At 44.9% G+C, this 23,775-nt stretch overlaps 1 protein-coding gene across 1 annotated transcript; it reads left to right on the top strand.

Annotated features, from left to right (window-relative positions):
- Positions 1-1,086: 1,086 nt before the first annotated feature.
- KIF23 (kinesin family member 23) lies at positions 1,087-23,001 on the top strand (the record flags this gene model as incomplete). The annotated part of the gene is made up of 24 exons (XM_080930606.1): positions 1,087-1,160; positions 1,354-1,423; positions 2,393-2,521; positions 5,529-5,634; positions 5,826-5,962; positions 6,261-6,370; positions 7,101-7,271; positions 9,017-9,058; positions 9,882-9,994; positions 10,149-10,270; positions 11,848-11,950; positions 14,092-14,171; positions 14,256-14,375; positions 14,561-14,687; positions 14,988-15,146; positions 15,848-16,005; positions 16,318-16,491; positions 16,655-16,834; positions 17,272-17,583; positions 20,045-20,272; positions 20,987-21,069; positions 21,252-21,330; positions 21,927-21,997; positions 22,879-23,001. 24 exons carry the CDS (start codon positions 1,087-1,089, stop codon positions 22,892-22,894), a joined length of 2,964 nt encoding a protein of 987 aa, XP_080786732.1. The 3' UTR covers positions 22,895-23,001.
- Between the last annotated feature and the right edge of the window lie 774 nt (positions 23,002-23,775).

The following is a 23,775-nucleotide window of genomic DNA, read 5'->3' as shown; positions in this document are numbered from 1 at the left end:
AGGCCCCGCCCCTTCGCCGCAGGCGGTCGCTGATTGGCCCGTTTGAAATGCGCCGGGCGGGCGCACACCGGGGCTTTTGCAGCGACGCCGCCAGGCTCTCCGCAGACTGAGTCCGGGTCCCCGCGGCCGCCGTCGGCACCGCTTCGTTCCCGCCAGCGCTGCTCCGGTCTGAGCCCGACGTCCCGCGCGCGCGTCAGGATAGCACGGAGCCTTCGGTCATGAAGTCGGCGTGAGTACCAGGAGGGGACTAGTGGGACGGCTGGGTGGGGGTAGCCGCCCTCCTCACGCCGAGACCGGGGGCTGCCCGGGAGCTGAGTCCGGACGTGCAGGCCGGGGCTGCGCACCTCAGAGCTCTGGTGGCTGCCGACCCCGGTGCGCCCGCTCCCGCACAGTCCTCTCAGCCCGCTAAGGCTGGCTCCAAGTCCGGGGCTGTGTGTCACCACCTCCGCGGGTTGCCATCCTCGGGGCTGGCCATCCTTCCCCAGCTTCCCTCCTCCGGGCCCACTGTGCAGGTGGCAAGTCCAGGGACCCGGTGGAGCTCACCGGCTTCTTTTCCCTAATCCTAGCCTCGAGGTCAGGGTCCTTCTGCAGCTCAGTTACCTAGAGCTATCTTTGTCCCCAGGCCATCCCACCCGCCTACTCTGTGTCCCACGCCCACATTCCTCAGCAATTCCTAGACACTTCGGGAGAGCCATATCCTGGTTACACTTTTACTGCAAAGGAGGGCTGGCTTTAGAAATCGTTACTTTCACACGCACACACACACACACTCACAAAACGGAACTTTTTCAAATGAGGAAACGTCAAAGACTTTATATTTACTTAAGGATACCTACCCCAGTATATCGCCCAACTCTGGTTTGCTTCTGTTTTACGTGTGACTCTATTGAGAAAAATATTTTAATGATCGACAAAGTAAACGAATCTTCCTTTTTAATTTGTGTTAAGTATTCTTGTAGCCTATAAATGAGAAAGAAAAAGTTGAATGATAGGGAATGTTGAAATAAATCAAAATGTTTTTTATATTGTTTACTGAAAATAGCAAGAAATTTCAGCATTGTGAACAATCTGCTCTTCATGCCTAGCATGAACAAATCTCTGAATCTGCTCTCCAACATTAAAAAAAATATATCAAACAAAAATTCCCCTGGGCACTTCTGGTATCAAAAGTATATTTTCCCAGCCACAGTTTTAATGAGTTATAATACATATGCCACATTTCTCTAATACAGCTTAGTCTTATTTATATATTCATGTTATTTGATGTGATTTTTTTAAGTCCCAGGAAGTTCATCATCATTAGAATTTGTGATGTCTTCTATGAAATTTATCCTTTTTTTTCTTTTTAAACAGGAAGGCTAAGATGCCCAGAAAACCTGTAATAAAAAAAGGATCTCAGACAAACCTTAAAGATCCAGTGGGGGTAAGGTGTGTGTGTGAGTGTGTGTGTGTGTGTATATGTATGTGCGTTGTGTGTGTGTGTTCTTTAGTCCATTCTGTCTTGTGTGTGCTTGAAAGAGGGGAGGAAATCGATATGAAAGTTGGGTTAAAGAGCACACAGTTAAATCACTCAATTGTATAAAGCTACTTTTAGCCAGGAAGTTTGCTTTCTCTACAGGATTAACTGGCCCGGGGAAAAGGAGCTCTTGGGTTGCTGACTGCAAACCTGCTATCACTAATTAGATTTGAAAAGTTAAATGGTCTCCCACCGGGTTCTGCTTTCTGGGATGGGGCGGGGACGTCTCACATCCTAGCCCTCCCCACCTGTATGTGGTGAGGTTCGGAGAGACTAGTGTAGAACAACTCAATCTAGTTGATACCTCTTCCTGGAAGGGGGAAGTCTCTGGATACCGCCACCTCACTGCCACTGCAGGGGGTCTCTAGTGCCACTGCACGGGCTGCTGTGAGCGCAGCTGGACGGGTTTTCCTCAGATGAGCCAAGTGTGGTTATTACAAATGTGTGCTGCCATGCACACCTGAGCTGGCTGTTTGAAATGGCATCCAACTCTAAAGAATTTAGTGGCTTTTTCAGCTATTCAGAGAGATTTTCGTGGTGTTACAATTTTATTTGTGCACAACTGTGAAGAGATTACAGTTTAATATTTTAACCTGGACTTACTTTGATTTAATGAATCTTTGCCCTTCTGAGCTGTAGATTTGGTTTGGATGACTCAGGAGTTTGTGTTGACGATCAGGTATTTGTAGATGAGTAAGCAGAACTTAAATGGGAAGTCAGGTGAATGCTGAGCACCCTGCACACTAGCCGGTTTCTCAGAGCTCCAGCTTGGGCCACAGACTCAACCTGTGCCTCAGCAGACAGAAAATCAGAAAAGCCACGAGGAAAATCAGGCGAAAAGTCAGCCTTGTTTGGACGCCGCCCTGTTTTTCCCAGGTGTACTGCAGGGTGCGCCCACTGAGCTTTCCTGACCAAGAATGCTGCGTAGAAGTGATCAATGGTACCACTGTGCAGCTCCACACCCCCGAGGGCTGTCGGCTCAACAGAAATGGAGACTACAAGGAGGTAGGCTCCTGGTGGGACCAAGTTGTTTTCAGTTTTAAATTTAATTCATGTGTGGGAAGGAATACTTTAGCCACCTTATATCTAAAATGTCTTTCATTTCTAGGACATGCAGATGGACTTTTGGTATGTTGGGATTAGCGGGTTGCTTTCAGGGGATTTTTTCTTCTGTCTGTCTGTCTCTGTATTTTTTGAGGCAGGCTCTTACAGCCTTGGCTGTCCTGAAACTCATTATATAGACTAGGCTGGCTTGGAACTCACAGAGATCTGCTTGTCTGCTTTCTGAGTGGTGGGGTTAGAGGTGTGTGTCTTCATCACCTGACTGTGTTTAAACTTCATACGAGGAGATTTGATAACATTTAGTAAGAGACATTTTGTGTGTTTTTCCCTTCCCTGGGGCTTGAACCCAGGACTCTTGTGCAGGTGCTCTTCCATTTGAGCTACATCCACAGTAGTAGTGTGTATTTGGGTCAACTATAAAAGGTTTTGTTTCTCTGACAATATCACCTTGTGGCCCAGCGTGTTTGTCCTGTTCTATTGCTATAAAGAGACACCATGACCAAGGCAACTTAGAAAGCATTACAGTTTTGGAGTCCATGATCACCATCATAGCGAGTACATTGGCACTCACACGTGGCGACACTCACACATGGCACTAGAGCAGTAGCCAAGAGTTTATATTCTAACACACAATCGCGAGGCAGGAAGAGAAACATTGGGCCTTTGAAACCTAAAAACCACCCCCATTGCAAACCTCTTCCAACAAGGCCACACCTCTTAATCCTTCCTAAAACATCTACCAACTGGGACCCAAACATTCAAATCTATGAGCACACGGGGGCCTTTCTGATTCAGACCGTCATACCTAGGCTGGCCTCAAAACTTCTTCTGGTCGTCCTGTTTTGGTCTCCCTGGTACTGGAATTAGAAGTGTGTGTCTCTTGATGCCTCCAGTGGGTTTTGCTGTTTGGTTTTTGTGGTGTTAGGTGTGAACTCAGAACCTTGTTCATGTTCAGCACCATCTCTCATCTTTCTAGCTCAGTCTGGCTTTGAACTGGTGGCTGATCCACCTGCCTTTACTGTTTGAGTGCGGTATGAGAGGCATGTCTGAGGTGTAGTGAGAGAGTTTTTATACCTAATGAGTAAGTGAATAAATGTGTTTAGGAGGCTGAAGTGAGAGGGTCATGAGTTCCAGGTCAGCCTGTGCTGCCTTGATGAACTTTATACCCTAAACTGACAGTCAGTAGACAAGTAGTTCATATAATAAGGCAGGAAGTCGGATTTGCTGAAGGCATGGGAATATGGGAATGCAGAAAATAGACGATCGATTCAGGCCTCTGCTCTCACACTGCCGTTCACTCTTCTGCTTGCTGACACAGGGTCTTACCCTCTAAACTGTCTGTCCGAGAGCATTCTGGGTGTAATCTGGGCCGCCTTTAAGTTTGTGGCATGTTGTCTATCTCAGTTTCCTCTATGGTGAGGTTCCAGGCCTGAGCCACCACACCGGGCTTGGGCACAGTGCTGCAGTGGTTTCGTCTGTAGACCTCCCACGTCCTGTGCTGCCGACTTTGTCTCATTATCTCAGCAGCCTGCCCCTTCCTGAAGCGCCCTCCTTCGCCTCTCAGCTCTAGGCTGTTTTGTCTCTGCCCCCTTCTGCTGGCTTCTCCTATCTAGCCTCTGAATACTAAGGTGGGCTGTGTCCCGGGCTCTTCCCTACCCCCCCCCCCTCATCTTCTGTTTTCTGTTTTGTTTTGTTTTGAGATGGGGCCTCACATATTAGCTTGACTGGACTTGAACTTGTCTTAGCCTCCTGAGTGTTGGGAACACAGGTAGTGTTCCCTGAGTCACCATGCCTGACCTGGGGACTCCGTTCTGTCATTTCCATGGTTTTAAATGTTCTGAAAATTTTATGGCAACCCCACGTCTTTTTTCTCTCTTCTTCTTCTTCTTCTTCTTTTTTTTTTTTTTTAAGTTTTTTGAGACAGGGTTTCTCTGTAGCTTTTGTGTCCTGGAACTTGCTCTGTGGACCAGGCTAACCTTGAACTCAGAGATCTGCCTGCCTTTGCTTCCCAACTGCTGGAGTTAGTAGCCCGTACCGCCGCTGCCCCGCTCCTCTCTGTGCTGAAAGGAGCTCTTGAGTCCCTGCTACCCTCTAAATATTTTCTTCTTCACCGTCACTGCCAGTTGCCCAGCCCAGAAGCCTGGGAGCTGCGTTCCTCCGCCATCTGTTTCTAGTGGGGACATCCAGACAGTCCTGCAAAGTGGACCGTGACTCTGTCCTTTCCTGTCAGCTCCTTCTGAGCTGGTTACTAATCAGACTGTTTGTGGTGGGGGAGTGGTTTTTATCTTCATTCAGGGCACCGGATACTTTAGCTAGTGCTAAATATAACTTACCAGCATGAGTTCCCTGCCTAGCTGCTTTCTGATCTGTGCACTGAGACATGCCCATTGGCTGCAGGCTGAGGAAGAGCAATGGAAGACGGCGGTGGAAGTTTGTCAGCGTGCCAGTCAGAGGGCCCTTCCTGAAGCCTCTGTGCTCTGCCTGCTTTTACAGATGATCTTGGATCTTGTGTAATGGCGTCCGCAGAGCTACAAGAATGATCTTGCCAAGTAGAAGAGATCTTGTCATTTCTCTGAGCCGTAACAGACATGAGGCTCCGCAGAGCACTGTGAGGGAAATAGCGGGCAGCTGTGTGGGGCGTAGTGTGCTAGGGCACCTGTCTCAGCCTCCAGCACTGGGCACACGTGCTTGATTTTGATCACTCATCTATGCAGCGTTAGCGGACTCTGACTTTCTTCACTTTAGGACTGAACGTATTTGTTATGATGGCTGTGATTTATGTGTGTAGTGACTACTAAAGGCTCCAAGCTTAAGGGTCATTCTTGGTGGGCCTTTTGTTTGTTTTAACATGTCCTGATTAGAAATGCTCGCTACAGAAACATTCCAAATGTAGACGATACAGCGCTAACCTAATGGGCCCCATGTGGTGATGTTTTTCTCTTCTCCACAGACCCAGTACTCATTTAAGCGGGTGTTTGGCACTCACACCACCCAGAAGGAACTTTTTGATGTCGTAGCTAATCCCTTGGTAGATGACCTCATTCATGGCAAGAATGGTATGATTCTTGGAGTTTAACTGAATTCCCTGTTTGACCTTGTGATAAAACTTTTTAATATTTATATATTTGGCTTGACATTGAATTCAGATTTAACTCGTTAGAGCGATGCCCTTTTTGGGTTTGTTAATATACAATGCAATGTTATGTGGGACTTTGACTATAACTCATTGTTCCTTGTTACACTGTAGGTCTTTTGTTTACATATGGCGTGACGGGAAGTGGAAAAACCTACACAATGACAGGGTCTCCAGGGTCCGGAGGCCTGCTTCCTCGTTGTTTGAATATGATCTTTAACAGCATAGGGTCATTTCAAGCAAAACGTTACGTGAGTACAATTCCTCTGGGTTGTTACTGTTACTATGGACCCAGGGCTGAGACATCTAGGATGCTGAGGAAAGACAAAGACATTGGAGCTACTTTGACTCTTGCATAGACGCGGATGTGGGCACGGTGGCTGTGTGCCTGTGGTGGCAGCACTTGGGTGTTATAAAAAGAGGCTCGAGCTGCAGGCCAGCAACTCTCTTGCCCTTCCCCAGGCTTAAATGTTAGAGTGTCTCCTATTTTCAAATGTTTCTGTGCTTTGAGTAAAGTTCTTCTTTTCAAGCCTTTCTTGCCTCTCTCAGGTGTTTAAGTCTAACGACAGGAACAGTATGGAGATACAGTGTGAGGTGGACGCCTTGTTAGAACGGCAGAAACGAGAAGCCATGCCCATTCCAAAGACACCTTCTAGCAAGTGAGTGACTTCACTGTGACCCGGGGTGGGTGGAATTCTGTCCTACAGTTTCCACAGGTCTGGAGAAGGTTAGTACAAATTAGAAAAGTTAGTCTTACAGCCGACTTTTGTGAGTCGGGGCTGAGGCGTGTTCTTGACTGCTCAGGTATTTTATCTAGCTAGTTTCAAGAGGGTGTCTGTGAGTTGGGGGAGGGTGAATTCCTGTGTTGTGAATCTTGAGGGCTTAGGGTATCCTCGGCCCACCCTGAGTCTGAGTAAAGCTGCTTATGATTTCAGCTTTATGTGGCAGATCGTTTGTCAGTTTGTTTTCACTCTGACAGGTGAAAATACCTCGAACAAGGCAGCTTAGGAAAGAAAGGATTTCTTTCATCTTACACCTCCAAGTAACAGTCCTTCACTGAGAGAAGTCAGGGCAGGAACTCAAGGCAGGAGTCGATACAGAAGCCATGGAAGGTGTGTCTTCTGGTTTGCACCCATGGCTGGTTCAGCTTACTTTCTTATACAACCAGGACCAACCTGCACAGGGTTGGTACTACACACATTGATCATTAACCAAGAAAATGTTAGACAGATTTGCCTGTTGGCCAGTCTTACAGAAGTAAATATCTTCTCCAACTTAGAGCCCCTTTCCCTAAAGACTCCAGCTTGTGTCGAGTACATAGAACCACCCAACACAGCCATTTTCTACTTTATCCTAACTCAGAGTGGATTTTGACCTGCTTTCTTGTAGGCGACAAGCAGATCCAGAGTTCGCAGATATGATAAATGTACAAGAATTCTGCAAGGCAGAAGAAGTTGATGAGGACAGCGTCTATGGAGTATTTGTCTCTTACATTGAAATCTATAATAATTACATTTATGATCTGTTGGAAGAAGTGCAGTTTGACCCCATAAAGCCCAAGTAAGTGTGAAGAGTCTTCAGTTCACCTTGAATGGCTTCCAGCAGCCCACGGTTTCCTGTATAAGTGGACATAGTGCTTGCATTTGTTTTCAGGGTGCACTAATACTAATCATATATCAGTGAATACTTTTCTTCCTTTTTCTTGTTTTATTTGCTTTGTTTTCAGCAGAGTTTCTCTGTGTAGCCCTGGCTGTCCTGGCATTAGTGGAGATCCACCGGCTTCTGCCTCCTGAGCACTAGGACTGAAGGCGTGTGCCACCACTGCCCGGCAAGACTTAGAGTGTAGTTGTATTAGGAAACCAGTGGGTTAAGGCAGTTACCTGAAGATCTTGGAAATTGCTTTTGAAAATTTAGCCTTAGGTTTGAGACAAATCTCAACTTTATAGGTAATATTGGGGCACCTTTCAGCATCCTGACGGTGCTGGGAGTTTGCAGCCTTTTTGGCTGTTTTTGTCTTGGTGATCTCAATGGAATGGATACTTGTGTGAACAAGTAATTCTTAGCTCATCCATTGCTGGTTAGTGTACAGCCATACTGCACTATCATTCGCCAGAGGTAAATGCTACTCCTTAGGTGTTCATGGGCCTTGCCTTGCAGAATCTGAAGACCAATTACCATGTAGCGTTACAGAAGTGTGCCTCTGTTTCAGAGATGAAACACACATCTTTTGTCAAGGGACTAGTGCACTGTCGGTGGTTTTATTCTTTAGCTGAAGGCTGGTCTCGCATCTGTGTTTACTGCAGCCAGTTAGAACATAAGTAACATGAAGCCCTGTGTCTTACATATAACATGTGTGTGTGTATGGACATTACTCTGGAAACAGCTGGATTTAGAGGACCATTAAGCTGAAAACAGACTGATGTCCACTAACGTCAGTGTGTTCACTAACAGGAAAAGTACATGGATTCTGGCTGAGGCTGTAACTGATAAAAGGATTTCTGAGGCGCTTACTGAGTTGCCTTCCTAAGAAGGACTCGTTGAGAATCCCTGGATTACTCATGACTAGTCAAACAGTATAAAGGTGCAAGTGAATGAAATCTGTCACTCCTCTGATGAGAGCTGTGTTTTTGAGGCAGTGTGGCTGGGTTGCACAGACTGGCCTCCAGTTACTGGAGCCTCTCGGAGCTGGGGTAGCAGTGGGCACCACCAAGCCCAGCTTCAGATGGAAACTGTTCAAGGGGCTTTGTTTTAGAGTTTCCTGTCTCTGCTTTTGGAATGTTGAAATGGAAAGAGATAACAGGGTTAGGTTATAAAACAAAACAAAAACTTTCATGCTTTTAAACTGTCCTCTGTGTCAACTCCAGTCTTGTGTGTACCTATTTTACCCTCACGTCTGTGGTGTCCTTCATTGCTGCCATTTTAACTCCTTTAAAAAATTACTATGTAGATGAGGCTAGCCATAGATGCGCAAATATCTACCCGTCTTCCAAGTGCTAGAATTAAGGGCGTGTCCCACTGCCCAGCTCTACTAAATATGTCTCTATGTCTGAGTCTGTTTGGCTTGTCCTAAGTGATGTCCTAAGTGACACTGTCTTAGTTGATTTAGTCACACAAAGGAGACGAGCCCTCCTGAGGTGTCATCTCGTGAGTGCTGATTGTGGATTACTGTGAGGAGCTTCACAACTCTTTTCTGAGGAGCCAAGTGACAGGATCACACATGGAGGCTTTAAGTCACTAGTCTGGACTGAAAGGCCATTGTAGGATGGCTGCTCTAGAGCAGTAATGTCTGCCTATTTCTTCGGTAGGTGGAACGGCTGCAGTACACCCATGAGGAGCGCAGAGTCTGTGTATGTGGTGTTGACTCTTAAGGGAAAGGGTGTGGTTAACACTAGTGGGGGTGGGGCATGTGCGGCATGTTTGTAGGTAGTTTGCTTTCCCTTGGTAGTGGGCAGGCTGCTACCCTCTAAACCCTGCTTTCTTGATTATCAGTGATGGTGGCTGGTAAGTGTCTGCAACCTCACCATTCACAAAACTGAATGTGGGGCTACGGAGGGGCAGGGAAAGGTACTTGCCGCTAAGCCTGACACCCTGAGCTCCTTCCCTGGAACCAACATAGGAGGAGGGAACAGACTTGTAAATTGTCCTCTGACTTCCACACTTTTGAGCCCAGACAAAGAAAATTAGTTAAAACATGGGCTGGAGAGATGGCTCAAACGTTAAGAGCACTGGCTGCATTCCAGGGACCGGTGTTCAATCCTCAGCACCATGTGGTGGCTCACAGCCACCTTTAGCTTCAGTTCCAGGCATCCAATGCTCTCTTCTAGTTTCTGTGGGTGCCAGGCCCAGGTGGTGGTGAGATTTCTTTGGGGGATCTTCAGTAAATTTACATCCATTAGAGAATGGTTGTCCTAGGAGCGTGTTCTTTCACAGTCCTAGGACTGACACCTCACTGGGTGTCAGCACCACACTCACGGACTCTCCAGCTTTTAGAACCATGAGCTAAACTTAAGAACTGGGGATGTGCTCAGTGGTCCAGCACTTAGCTAGCTTGCATAGAGGCTCTGGGTTCTGTTAGCAGGCTAAGGAGCAAGGGGACATTGTGTTGCTTGGCACTTAACCTTACTCTCAGAAGACAGTTGTCTCAGGAAACTAACTCTTTGTTTCCCACAGACTCCCACAGTCTAAGGCGCTCCGAGAAGATAAGAACCACAACATGTATGTTGCAGGATGTACGGAAGTAGAGGTGAAGTCCACGGAGGAGGCTTTTGAGGTTTTCTGGAGAGGTCAGAAACGACTAGAATTTGAAAAATGTGATCTGTGGTTTTAACCCCTAGAGTTGTTGCTATGATTTAACAGAAGCCCTTCTGGATTAATTAGAAAACAGGTGTAATAAATGGCTGAGTCCAGCTTTAATCGGTGGTTTCTCTGTCATCACAGGTCAGAAAAAGAGACGCATTGCTAACACCCATTTGAACAGAGAGTCCAGTCGTTCACATAGTGTGTTCAGCATTAAACTTGTCCAGGCTCCCCTGGATGCTGATGGGGACAATGTCTTACAGGTAACGTTTTAGTCTTTAGAAGATGACCTAAATTAGGGGTTGCCACGGTGATGAATATTGCTGTAGAGTTAATAGTTGATGACTTCATGTCAGCAGTACAGTTTCTGGGCTCTGCCTATTGAATCAGATCCTAGGGTCGAGCATGCATGGCACACGTTTTGCAGTGTTGTGAAGAGAGAGGGTTTGCAAAGCTTTAAAAGGTCTGTCGGAAAAGTGTTGCATTGTTTTAGGTGTTGCTTGCCTCGTGAGATCGCCTCGTGTACTGAGGCCAGCGTGATTCTGAACATTTTTGTGTCTTTTCTCTTCTGGGATTATAATGCAGTTACATAATCTCTCCCTTCCCTTTCCTCTCCCCAAACCGTCCCCTGTGCTTTTCCTTGCTGCTTTTCAAATCCATGGCCTCTTCTGTTTGTTTTTGGTTATTTCTCACTGTATAGGTAAAGCTGCCCCCCCACCCCCCCCCGCACCCCACCCCCGCTTTCTAACGGCCAGAATTAAAGCATATGCCACCATGCCTGCCTTTTGTTTTTGATAACAGGATCTCTCTATGGAGCCTGGAGCTCAGAGATTCCCTGCCTCAGCCTCCCCTGCTAGGACTGAAGTCTTGTTTCACTGGTCATGACTTTAACTGTTCAATGTGGGAAAGTGTGAGCTCCGCTCACTCGGATCCGGATCGGATTCATGCCGATTGCCCGGCTGTCTGGCCTTCCCACAAGGCCATGCGAATTACTGAAACCTTCACAGGAAACAGTGTGAAGCTTCTTGTTCACGGCCTGGCTGAGTTAACAACTGTTAGTCAGAAAATGGCCACAAACAAGTCTTCTCCACATTTGATTTCCTATGAATTAGGAACGTAAATACCATTTAGGTGTTTCTTTACTTTCTTTTTAAAAGCTTTATTTTTATATGATGTGTATGAATGTTTTGTCTGGATGGATGTCTGTGTACCACGTGTGTGTCTGGTGGCTATGGAGGCCAGAAGATCCCCCCTGGATCTGGAGTCACAGAGGGCTCCAAGCTGCCAAGTGCTCTTAACCACGGAGCATGTCTGCCCTGACTTTGATTTCTTTATATAAGTTAGAGTACTGTGAAACTGTTAGCTTAATGTGTTCTGTTTGGGGGGGGGGTTATTTTGCTTATGTTATGTGTGTGTTGCTGAAAACAAAGTGTAGAATTCCCATGCTAGAAAATAAATAACACCTGTTAGAGCAGAATGGCAGTGTGCTTGTTCTCTAGAAGTTAACATCTGCACTGAGGACAGCCAGGTAGCGGACTCGTACTGAGTGAGCGTCCAGCTTCCATCCTCTGCTGCCCTGGGCATTTGTATTCTGCATACACTGCCCATTAAAACTCAGTACATGCTAACTGGATCTTTTGTTGTTGTTGTTTGGAGATTTTTGTTTTTATTTTTTGATACAGGGTTTCTCTGTGTAGCCCGACCTTTCCTGGAACTCACTTTATAGACCAAGCTGGCCTGGGATTCACAAGAGATCTGCCTGTCTCTACCTCGTAAGGTTGGAATTAAGGGTGTAATGCAGTATAGTTTAGCTTACATTATTGATTTTTCTCCCTTTTAGGAAAAAGAGCAAATTACTATAAGCCAGCTGTCTCTGGTAGATCTTGCTGGAAGTGAGAGAACCAACCGTACCAAAGCAGAGGGGAACAGATTGCGTGAAGCTGGTGAGTGGCGCGCTGTGGCTTTCCACAGCTTGGAGCGTGAGTTTGTGCTTGTCGAGCGGTGTCTGCCTAATCGGTGTGGTAGCATTAACTACTGAACATAGTCCTTCATCTTCTACCTTTTTATCCGTATGCATGCATGTCTGGGGTGTGCATAAAGGTCAGAAGGTATCGTGGAAGGGTTCTCGCCTTTGTGGTCCTGACACTCAGGTCTTCAGTCGCGGCAGCAGGCGAATCTATTCTCAGCCACCTTGCCAGCCCACCTGAGTTGACTTGTTTGTTGTTGGTTTTTGTTTTGTTTCTGGTAATCCAGACTGGCTGTTGGTCCTCCTGCCTCAGCCCTTCTGAGGACTGGGATTGCAGGTGTGTATCATTGGAGCTAGCTAAGGATCTGTGTGACAGGCATGAAGGAGTTAGGAGGCTCAGTGTTCCGTCTGAGATCTGAAGCCTTAGAGCTGTGATTATACAAGCCTTGTCTTGGCTCAGAAATCCAAATGAGTTAGGTCAGAAAAAAGCGATGATGACTGAGAAATCCTGTTGATGTAGAGACAGATTTTGCTGGTTCCTAAGACTGTTAGAAACATGTCCCTCCTGGGTGTAGGAGGGACTTCTGTCACTTTCCAAATATAGTCTGAAGTGATCCCTTGGGATGTAATTGGCCTCCCATGTATGAGGTGCCTGAGTTTAGTCTCTAACACCACCACCCCTAGAAAAGAAAGCCAAGTAAATGACTTTGTCCATGACAGAATTTCTCTTGCCATGAAGACACCTTGATCAAGGCAACTTATAAAAGAAAACACTTAGTTGGGGGCTTGCTTTCAGTTTCAGAGGGTGAGCCCATGACAACACGGCAAGAAGAAAGGCATTAAGTAGGCTATGGGGTAGCTGTGGATCAGATTCACAACCATGAAGCAGAGGGTGGAGGGAGGAGAGAGACTGGGAATGCCTGTGCTTTTGAAACTTTTTAAGCCCTCCTCCAGTAACATACCTCCACCAACCAGGTTCTACCTCTTAAACCTTCCCAAATAGTTTTTACCTGAAGACCAAGCAGTCAAACATATGAGCTCATGGGGGCCTCTCTCATTTAAATGACTATAGGATTAAGTGTCATATTTTATTCACGGCTAGAGAAATGGCTCAGCAGGTAAGAGCACTTTTTGCATCAGGTATGGTGGCACACGCCTTTCCCAGAACCTGAGAGGCAGAGACAGGTACATAGGTCAGCCTGATCTACAAAGCAAGTTCCATAGATCAGCCTGATCTACGAAGCAAGTTCTCTGCTGTTCAACACAGAAACCCTATCTTAAAAAAAAAAAAAGTAGGTAGGTACTTGTTGCTTTTCCAGATGACCTGGGTTTACTTTGACAACCACATGACAGCTCATAACTATCCATATCTCTAGTTCCAGGGAATCTGATGCCTCTCTGGCCTCTGTGAGCACCAAACACACATGTAGTTCATTTACATAATACAGACAAAACCACTCAGACATAAAGAATAAAATTGAATAGAATTAAAATTAAAGAGATTCTCTCTCTCTCTCTAAGAGTAATATTGTGGAGCTAGAGAGATGGCTCAGCGGTTAAGAGCACTGACTCCTCTTCCAGAGGTCCCGAGTTCAAATCCCAGCAACCACATAGTGGCTCACAACCATCTGTAATAGGATCTGATTCCCTCTTTTGGTGTGTCTGAAGACAACTACAGTGTACTTAGGTATAATACGCAAACAAATCTTTTTTCAAAAAGGTCATATTGTGGAGCTAGAGAGATGGATCAGCAGTTAAGAGCACTGGCTGCTTTTCTAGAGAACTTGAGTTCAAATCCCAGCACTTACATGGAGGCTCACAATTCTCTAACTGCAGTTTCAGGGGATCCAACATCCCCCGATATGCCATACATGCAGGCAAAACACCAATACAGGTAAAATAAAAATAGAGGAATTTTGTATTTGGAGAGTTTTTTAACAGAGTCACTGAAAGCCATTGAAGCTGTTGAGAATCAGTACTGTTGAAAGTAAAGTGGGCTCGTGCATGGACAGCTTGGACTTGACATGAGAATCCTGCAGTTAAGTGAAGTCGGTCTTACAGGCTCTCTGGCTCGTGTCTTGGTGGATCACATGTCTTTTGTTTCTTACCTCCTCTCAGGGAACATTAATCAGTCATTGATGACACTCAGGACATGCATGGAAGTCCTGAGAGAGAACCAGACGTATGGGACTAACAAGGTACACAGCAGCTTCCCCAGCTTGTTCCTGTTTAATTTGTGCATTTTAACTGTCTAATGTGCTTACGTTTGGATGTTTTTATAGATGGTTCCATATCGAGATTCAAAGCTAACCCATCTGTTCAAGAACTACTTCGATGGGGAAGGGAAGGTTCGGATGATCGTGTGTGTGAATCCTAAAGCTGAAGACTATGAAGAAAGCTTGGTAATTTAAGAGTATTTGTCCGGTGCAGTTTGGTTTCTCTAGGGAAAACAGCTACTTGGATGTGAAGAATGGCATTCTGCACATTTTGTAGATTTATACAGGGTCAGTGGATAAGCAGACAGACTGTTTAGTCATACATAAAGGATAGGTAGGCGTCTTTTACAGACCCCGTTTTGTATTTGCAGCAAGTCATGAGATTTGCTGAAGTAACCCAAGAAGTCGAAGTAGCGAGACCAGCAGACAGGGTGATATGTGGCCTGACACCGGGGAGACGGTACAGAAACCTGCCTCGGGGAGGCCCAGTTGGAGATGGTATGATTTGGTGTCTGTCATTGTCTTTTTTTTGCTTGTCTTTCTGTAATTAAACAAACAAAAATCTTCTCAAGGACCAAATGCAAGAAACTTTGAACTAAAACATAGGTTTTATCTAATTTTTGAAAGATTCCATACCTAAAGCAGGGCATAGTGAAGTATTATGTAACTCTAGCACTATGTAAGCTAAAACAATAATAATAATAATAATAACATAAAATTCTGAGGTTACTAGCTCATGGGCTCTGTTCATAGCATCAGATTTGCCTAAGTTCTTTTATAATTTTAAATTCAATACAGAACCTTTGGTGACTGAAGTGAGTCTACAGAGCTTCCCGCCGCTGCCCCCTTGCAGGCTCTTGGATATCAACGATGAGGAGACCCTTCCAAAGCTGGTCGACGCTTTGGAGAAACGGCACTGCCTACAACAATTAATGATGGAGGAGCTTAACAAGAAATGTAAGGGCAGGGCGGGTCACACTGCTGTGGCTTCCGAGGTGGAGACAGATCGTAGTGACTCTCAAGGGAGACTAGTGTCTCAAGGCATTGTTTAATCTGAATGGCAAAGTTTTGTTTTCCTTACCAGCCCTACTTTACTTTTAAAGAATGTAAGAAGAAAAAGTGGGTGCCTCTGCCTTTAAAAATATAGTGATGGATACAAGATGGCACTTTATAGTTTTTCCTGTTTGTAATTCATTTATAACTTATAATTGTGTCTCAAGGTGGCATAGGGAAAGTGAAGTAATGTGAAAAATGAAAAGTGTGTGGCACAATTGAACAGTCAGGTCATGGAAACAACTGTCTCCTTGAATGACTGTGGTGTGCTAGGGTCTTGACCTCAAATATGGGATTATTCTGTTTCTGCATTTGTTAACCAAGCTTTATTGGAAGTGTTAGGAGAGGTCACAGAACACCTACGAACAGTTCCTATACATTCAAGGATCAAACTCCTAATTTCTTTCCAAATCCCCCCCCCCCCCCGTTTTTCAGTATTGAAGCCAGGCTCTCAGGCATATGCAGAGCAGACAGATGCAGCCAGCACTTCCCAGCCTTCTCTGGGTCCCTGCACACAGAGGGATTTGCTGCAGAGCCTGCGATGAAAGCTGCTTTTGTTGGTTCTGTCTGTACCCTCAGTAGCAAGTCTGTATGCTCTGTTTCAGGTGTGGCTTTCAAAGCCCTATTAAAAGAATTTGACAACTCTCTATCAAATAAGGAAAACTGCTTTCAGGAAAAAATAAATGAAAAAGAAAGAGTGATCTTGGGACAGAAATCGGAATTAGAACGACTGGAGAAGAAAAACAAGACTTTGGAGTATAAGGTTTGTGGCCATATTCCCTCCTGTGTGATTCTAACAGCTCATATGCCTGTCGCTGCTGTGAGGGCCTTCGGGGGACGATGAGCCTGCGGGGTTTCAATCCTGGAGTGGAGCTGAGCTTGAAGAGGGGCTTGTTGAATAACTTCTGTCTTGAGTAGAACTGAGAATTCAGGTGAAATAGAGGGCAGACGTGGTCGTGTGTGTGTGTGTGTGTGTGTGTGTGTGTGTGAGTGTGAGCAATTTCGGGACTATTTATTCTACAGTTAGGTGAAATGTTTGCACACCGGATGCTGAGCACAGCGGTGTCTTTTGCAGATTGAGATTCTGGAGAAAACAACCTCGATCTATGAGGAGGACAAGCGTAATCTGCAGCAGGAGCTGGAAAGCCAGAATCAGAAGCTTCAGCGGGAGTTCTCTGACAAGCGCAGACTAGAAGCCAGGCTGCAGGGCATGGTGACAGAAACGACGATGAAGTGGCAGAAGGAATGTGTGAGTTGATTTTAGGTTAAATATTTTATGTCTGTGCCTGTTGCAGAGTTGTAGTGGTATCTGCTAATCTCTGGAAGTAGAGAACTGCTATTTTCAAGCAATAAAGTGGGTGATGTGTACAGTGTGACTGAAGTAGACTGTAACTTGTCACTGCTTCCTGTAGGAACGTCGGGTGGCAGCCACCCAGCTGGAGATGCAGAATAAACTCTGGGTCAAAGATGAAAAGCTCAAACAGCTGAAGGCCATTGTGACTGAACCCAAACCCGAGAAGCCAGAGAGACCTTCCCGGGACCGGGACCGGGAGAAAATCATCCAGAGGTCTGTCTCTCCTTCACCCCTGCCTGTGAGTATTTGCAGCGTGTTTAGATTAGTGCTAGAAAAAAGTTGTTCTAATTGGGGGCCGGGAAGTGTGTTTCTCTGAGAATTGTTTTGTTTGATGTTATATTTTTTAAACTTCTACTTTTAAAACTTAGCACAAATGGCCCAGTCATAGTGGCACATGCATTTAATCCAAGCATTTGGGAGGCCAAGGAATGCAGACTTCTGTGAGTTTGAGGCCAGCCTAGTTTACACAGGGTTCCAAACTAACCAGGGCTACAGAGACCCTGTCTCAAAAACAAAAAAAACAAACAAACAAAAAAAAATGTATCGCAAAAAAAAAATTAATGACTGGAAACAGTTTCTTACAATGTTGAATCATCATGTAGTAAAATTATAGAAAAGTAATATTGTTTCTCAGTTTTTCAGTCTTATTCATTAATTTCTCTCCAATTTTTCTAGCTTTCTAGTAACAATATTGCTCAGATTTCCAGCGGCCAGCAACTCATGAGCCAGCCACAGCTACACAGACGCTCTAACTCTTGCAGCAGCATTTCTGTAGCTTCCTGTATTTCGGAATGGGAACAGAAACTATCTCCATTCAGCACACCTGTCAATGTCACCTCCCTGGCAAGGCATAGGCAGCAGGAGCCAGGACAAAGTAAAACGTGTATGGTGTCAGACAGAAGGCGAGGGATGTGCTGGACTGAAGGCAGGGAGATGGTCCCTACGTTCAGCAGTGAGATAGGCGTACAAGAGGACCGCTGCCGCAGGGTCAGTGCCAGTGTTCTTTAAAGCCTTGTAGCGATAGACTGTCTCTCCTCTGCTCTCTGTAACCTGACTCCGGAGTCGACAGAAAGATGGGTGGGCTCCAGAATGAAGCAGCTCTGACTTCTGACAACCTCCCTGACATCACACTAAGATGTGAGAAAGCAGAAGCGTGTGCCCAAGAGCTCTGAGTGCCAGCCAGCATGGCCTCTAGAGTAGACTGCTTGCATGACCAAGGGGCTTTGCACAGAACCAAAGACCATGAGTGTCTCCCTCCCATTTCTATTCTTCCTTTTTCTTTTTTTTTTTTTTCCTGTTTTTCTTGTTGCTGGAGATTGAATCTGGGGTCTCCGCATGCTAAGCAATTGTTCTGTTAGTGAGCCATAATTTCCCTCAAACCAAATATGGAATGTATGAGACTATATTTTTTCCCTCCCTCCCTCCCTCCCTCCTTCCCTTCCATTTTGGTTCCCCTTCCCAAATTTTTCCTTTTTTAGAAAAATCTTTTTATTTAAAATTTTTTCTTAATGGGTTAGATTTTTCTCCTGCCTCCACCATTGGCAGATCCACTGTTATTTTATGCAGGTCTTTCTTCTGATGCATTCTAAAAAAAGGTCATTGAAGCCGTGACACTCCTTTCTATTTTCCCACGATAGAAGTCAGTGTTTCCTGAGTAGCTGACCTCGCTGTCCTGCCTGCCCAGTGATGGCTTCCGCTTGCTGCGATCTAGGTGCACTGCATGTAGCAATCACACGTCTCTACTACAAAATCTGCTTCCGGCTTTTTGTTTTTGTTGCTTGAACTTCTTGGAACTACCAAGAGCTTTCGCACCCTGAAAGTTTTTATCTTAATGAAAAAGGCTCTGCCTCATTCAAAGATGCTTAAATGAGCCCAATTTATATTTCTCTAATATTAAGATAGTTTTTCCTTTGAACTTGAATAAATCATCATGTGAATACTGTGAATTATATTTTTACTAAAATCTTAGCTAATCCTTTAAAATTATTGTTCTAAGTAAAATAGTCTTGCAGGTAAATACTTGCTTAAGATCTTAGCTGATGTAAAATATTGATAAATGCCCTGCAATCTGATTTCCAATGAGGGTGACTAGCCAGCCCCAGAGTTCTTAGAGGCAACAGACTAAAGTCTCACGTTCTTAGTTCAAGTTTACTTTGAGCCTTGTAGGGAGCAGATCATGGTGATCGGTCTCTGATCAGCTCTAGTAAATCCTCACCTGGCCAGCAGTACAAAAAAATGCCTGGTTTGGGCTGTGAGACAGGAGGATGTACTAGAGACATGGCCTTTTAACTTCTTTCTCAAAATTCAAATCTCCTTAGAAGTGCAGCAGAAAGTGTCCATTTTCATTGGTCAGAAGTTACCAGGCAAACTGAGTTTAACATTTTGGTCAAGATTTTCAAAATACTTGAGTGATAACTGCTAATAGATATTTTTAGTCTGTCCCTTTTTCAAAGTTTGGTTTGGGTGTATTACACTGTAAACGTTTGAGGAAGCTCCTCTGTCATCTTAGAGCTAGGTTTTCTTATTCAGTGTCCAGCAGACCATTCTCAGAATGGAAGTGCCCCAGTGGCAAACTGTGACTGTTTTTGGTTGTCACTGGAGCTGTGTTGAGCTGGGTTCCTGTACAGACGCTGAATCGGAACCCTCGCTTGGCTAGGTTGCAAGGACTGGGCCTGCAGTTCTATGAACTGGAGATGCTCACAGTTGCTCATGCTACTGTGCAGTGTACGTGAAATGCGGTTTAACATGGCATCTGACTGGAAAACAATTTTTATTATATGATACAAGTTGATCTCATGCTATAGTCTTTGATTCTTGGAGGTTTTAAGAAATGTTTGGAGGGAAAAATTGCTGGTATACTTGAAGCTTTTGTGGACATGTGCTTTGAAATACAAAAATCTTTACTCCAAGTGCTGAGAAGTACTTACACTAGGTAATATATGTGCAGTACCTGTCCTCCTGTGTTCTTCAGGCCTTTCCTACACCAGAGCTTCAACAGCTTACACTTTTCGGTCTGGCTGTATATAAGGAATGTTTTCTATTTGGATGCCTTGGACATACCTAAGTGTTATGTTGATCCTGCTGGTACCTTTAACAGACCTGCTAATCTATTGCTTTGCAAAGCAGGCATGATTATTGGTTTTTGATCAAGAATTTGAAATGGACTATTTGTCTTGAACAAGCCATAAAGGGGAAGACCTAAAGTCACTATCATGGTACCTTTTGCCCTTTGTTGCAAGGGTGTTCTCAAGCAGACTACCTCCTCTTCACACTGTTGTCCAAAGATGCCTGTTGGTTGTTTTGGCTGAGAAGAGAACGTTGAATGACTAATGTTTAGCGTGGACAGGTTTGATTTCTGTGAATTTGCATTGTAACTGCTGCACTTCTAACGGAACCTCAGTAATCCTGGGTTGTGCTTGTTTCCCAATTCCTCTTTCAACCTGATCAGAACACACCAATTCCTGTGCGACACAGAAGGTCCCGCTCTGCAGGGAGCAGATGGGTAGATCATAAACCTGCCTCTAATGTGCAAACTGAGACAGTCATGCAGCCACATGTCCCTCACGCCATCACAGTGTCTGTTGCAAATGAAAAGGCGCTAGCTAAGTGTGAGAAGTACATGCTGACCCACCAGGAACTAGCCTCCGATGGGGAGATTCAGACTAAAGTAATTAAGGTAAAAACAAGTTTCCACAAAAGAATCCCAGTGAGAAACATTTGTCCTGCTATCTCTTCACCAGATCTGGAACATGCATGGGTGTTGGGTGGAACTTTTGTTTTAACAGAAGATTAATGTAATTGCTTAGGTTATGAATCTGCTGAGACAAGATCTGCTTAAATAGACTTAGGCTCTTGGGTTTTTCTTTTTTTTTAAAAACTTACTATTTTATGTGCCTTACCTGCATAACTGTCTCCTACTTAGCTGTCATTTCAAGATAAAATGCTTGCACCAAACCTGGAGGATCTCAGTTTAATAGTCTCACAGGTCAATAAATGAAGATGTTACTCAGTACTGAACCTCCCAGAAATCTTTGTTGGAAAGAAGAGCCTTTCCTCCTTGTAGGGGGCTTTTCTTTTGGTCAGGAATAAGAAGACAGTGATGTATGGGAGTCATTGCAGGTAGAACAAGAGCATGGAAGGTAGGCTGGGTCAACAGCCTTGTTGCAGCTCAGGTTTTAAGTTTATAGGTGCAGTAAGGTGGGTACTGATTATCTGTGGTGACCATCTTGTTAATGGGAGATGGAACAAAGTTTCTGGAAATTCTGATCAGTAAATTCAGCAGCTCAAGGGTCTTTTGGGCACATGGATAAGAGTCTTGGATCAGTTTCAGATAAGTTTGCTTACCATTTGGATATATCAAGTGTAACTTACCTTTTTTTCTTGGATTTAGGGTGATGTTTATAAGACAAGAGGTGGTGGACAATCGGTTCAGTTTACTGATATTGAGACTTTAAAACAAGAATCTCCAACTGGGTGAGTGTTGGTCACAATTCTCTCTCTAAAGGGCTGTTTCTTGGCCTCTTGTTGTTAGGAACTGAATATCCTGTGCGGCTCATTAAAATTCTCTGCAGGGGTGTAGAAGGTTCCCCCTTCTGATGTTTTCCATTCTTAGATGCAAAAGTGATTGTTGCATCATGTTTCCCCTTTTTCAGTAGTCGAAAACGAAGATCGTCCACACTAGCGCCTGCCCAACCTGATGGTACAGAGTCTGAATGGACCGATGTAGAAACAAGGGTAGGGGTAAAATTAAATACTTGCTTGCTAAAATTAGCTGCATAGTGCTGTGGCACTTAATGCTCTTTGAAGATGCTGAGGCAAAACCACATAGTACCCATGCAGCCTGGGGGCCTGTAACTAACATCCTGGTAGGACACTCGCAATATCTTTAGGTCTGTTCTTTACTAAAGGTCTTCTCCCTCTTTCTTTGTGTGTGTGTGCGTGTGTGTGTGTGTGTGTAGGGGTGGGAGGGGCAGGGCTCAAGAATGGGTACTACTCCAGACTAATGAGATTCACAGCAGATGGACTAACCTGCAGCAGCGCCCAGTACTCCCTGTGACTACTGCTTCTGAGGAAAGGCTCCTAGGGGGAGAATCGGGCAAGGCCCTGGCCACCAGCTTCTTCGGGTCTACTCGCTCTCCTTCCCTATCTAAAATGGAAACATACCTGGATAATCTTCCAGGGCCTTGCTGGAGTTGCATGTGTGACTAGTGGTCTAACCTAGGCATCTTGGCTGAACTAGAGCAACTTTGGATTTCATCGCAATAGAGCCCATCTAAATGGATGCTCTGGGTCACAGGGCTGACCTTTCCCTTTCCTGTCACTTCCTTTAGTGTTCCGTTGCTGTTGAAATGAGAGCAGGATCTCAGCTGGGACCCGGATATCAGCACCACGCACAACCCAAGTGAGTACTATGGCCGGCCCTGCTGTGTCCTCCTGACAATCTGTGCCCAGCCTCTGCAGTGCCAGGCTTTCCAGAGTCCTGCATGACTTGCTGGAGGAGGTGCCAGCAGATTGGTAGCTCTTGCTTACACTGGGGCACTTCTAAATCTTTCTGAGGCTGAGTTGAGAGCACCAGGAAAGAGATGAAGTAGGGCTGTCTTTCTCTTAAATATTATTACAAGGCATATAATACACAAAACATATTGAGTGCCAGCTGTTTTTGGAATCATAGACAAGGCTTCGCTCTCTGCAAGATGCCTCAGACTCTAAGGATGACAGAATTTTGTGTCACTCTTACCTGATGGAGCTCATGAGTTGGTACATGTTCTTTTTGTTGTTGTTTTGATTTTTCAAGTTTTTTCTCTGTGTAACAAACAGCCCTGACTGTCCTAGAATTCACTCTGTAGACCAGGCTTGCCTCAGGGTTACCCAAGTGCTGGGATTAAAGGTGTGTGCCGCCACTGCCCGGCCAAGGGTACATGTTCTAAAGATGGTGAAGCTGAACGACAGAATTTGTGTTAAAGGAAGCACACTACTTGCTCTTCTGTTAAACACGTGCTAGGGAGCTGGCCTGTTTTTCTATATTTCATAAAACCAATCTTTATACTTCTTTCTCTAAATTTTAACCTTGGGTTAATTCCTTTGGAAATTAGGAAAATGACTTTAGCAGGCTCAGCATGGGTGGGGGGAGTTACCTCCTGTCATATCCTATAAGATACTCATTTGCTCCAAGGACTTCAATTTTCTTCTGATAAAAGAAATTCACACATTTCTAAAGAGTCATTTGCCAGTCTATGTTGAGAAGTGTGAAATTCAATACTAAATGTTGATTTTGTGTTTTAGGCGCAAGAAGCCTTGAATTGACAGCCCTGGTAGCAGAAGAATGTTTTTACTTGTGTTGGCATTTCTCCAAAGCTGTACCAGAAGCAGTGTCTGAGTCATCTTGCAGAAGAATGTATCTAGAGCACGTTGCCTTTTTTATTGTGAATTTTCCAACTGTTCTGAATGTTTTCTAAGGTTTTATAAAAAACAAACAAATGCTGCTATTGATTAGCTGCAAAAAAAAAATGCACTTTAGACATATTTAACAATTAAGACTTTCAAAATAAAGATGGCTGGCCAATGGTAAAACTATTTTAGGAAGATCTTTGGGATTTTGTATGTATATACTCACTCTCTGACCTTTATATATGCCAAAAGCTGAAATAAAGCACTAAGAAGTGCAAAGCTGTGTGGTAGTCGTTCGCTCTGCATGCTCCCACTTCTACAGCCTTCTGTGTGTCTGGGACTCAGTATTTGTGGGCTACAGACCAGAGAAGAGAGGAATATGGCCACGAATGATTGTTGTCTTTATGGGGTATGAAACAGGCAAAGATATCGCTCATGGACCCCACCCGAAGTTATGAGCCAAGCCTGGTATCAAGAGTGCCATGTGTTTGTCTCATCTGAATATACTGTCTTAGCTCCTAGTGGCTAATTTTGGTTGGCAACGTTCTGGGAAGGAAAGTGCTCACAGTCAAGGCCTTGGCGGGAGCTGGGGGTTGGCAGGGTTTCTTTTTCAGTGTGCTCCAGTTTACTCTGTCACTCAGCTCTAAGATGACACATTTCAAGGTGACTACAGAATGTTCTATGACATCTTTCCTGTCCCCTCAATAATGTAGTTCTTGAGCGTGAAGACCAGGACTAGAAGTGCTGCTTGTAGGTTGTTTGCACACCCAGCTTTAACTGAGTTTTCTACAG

The sequence above is a fragment of the Micromys minutus genome, assembly GCF_963924665.1.
Source record: "Micromys minutus genome assembly, chromosome: 16".
Classification (NCBI taxonomy): domain Eukaryota; kingdom Metazoa; phylum Chordata; class Mammalia; order Rodentia; family Muridae; genus Micromys; species Micromys minutus.
This window is presented reverse-complemented; position numbering and strand designations above follow the sequence as displayed.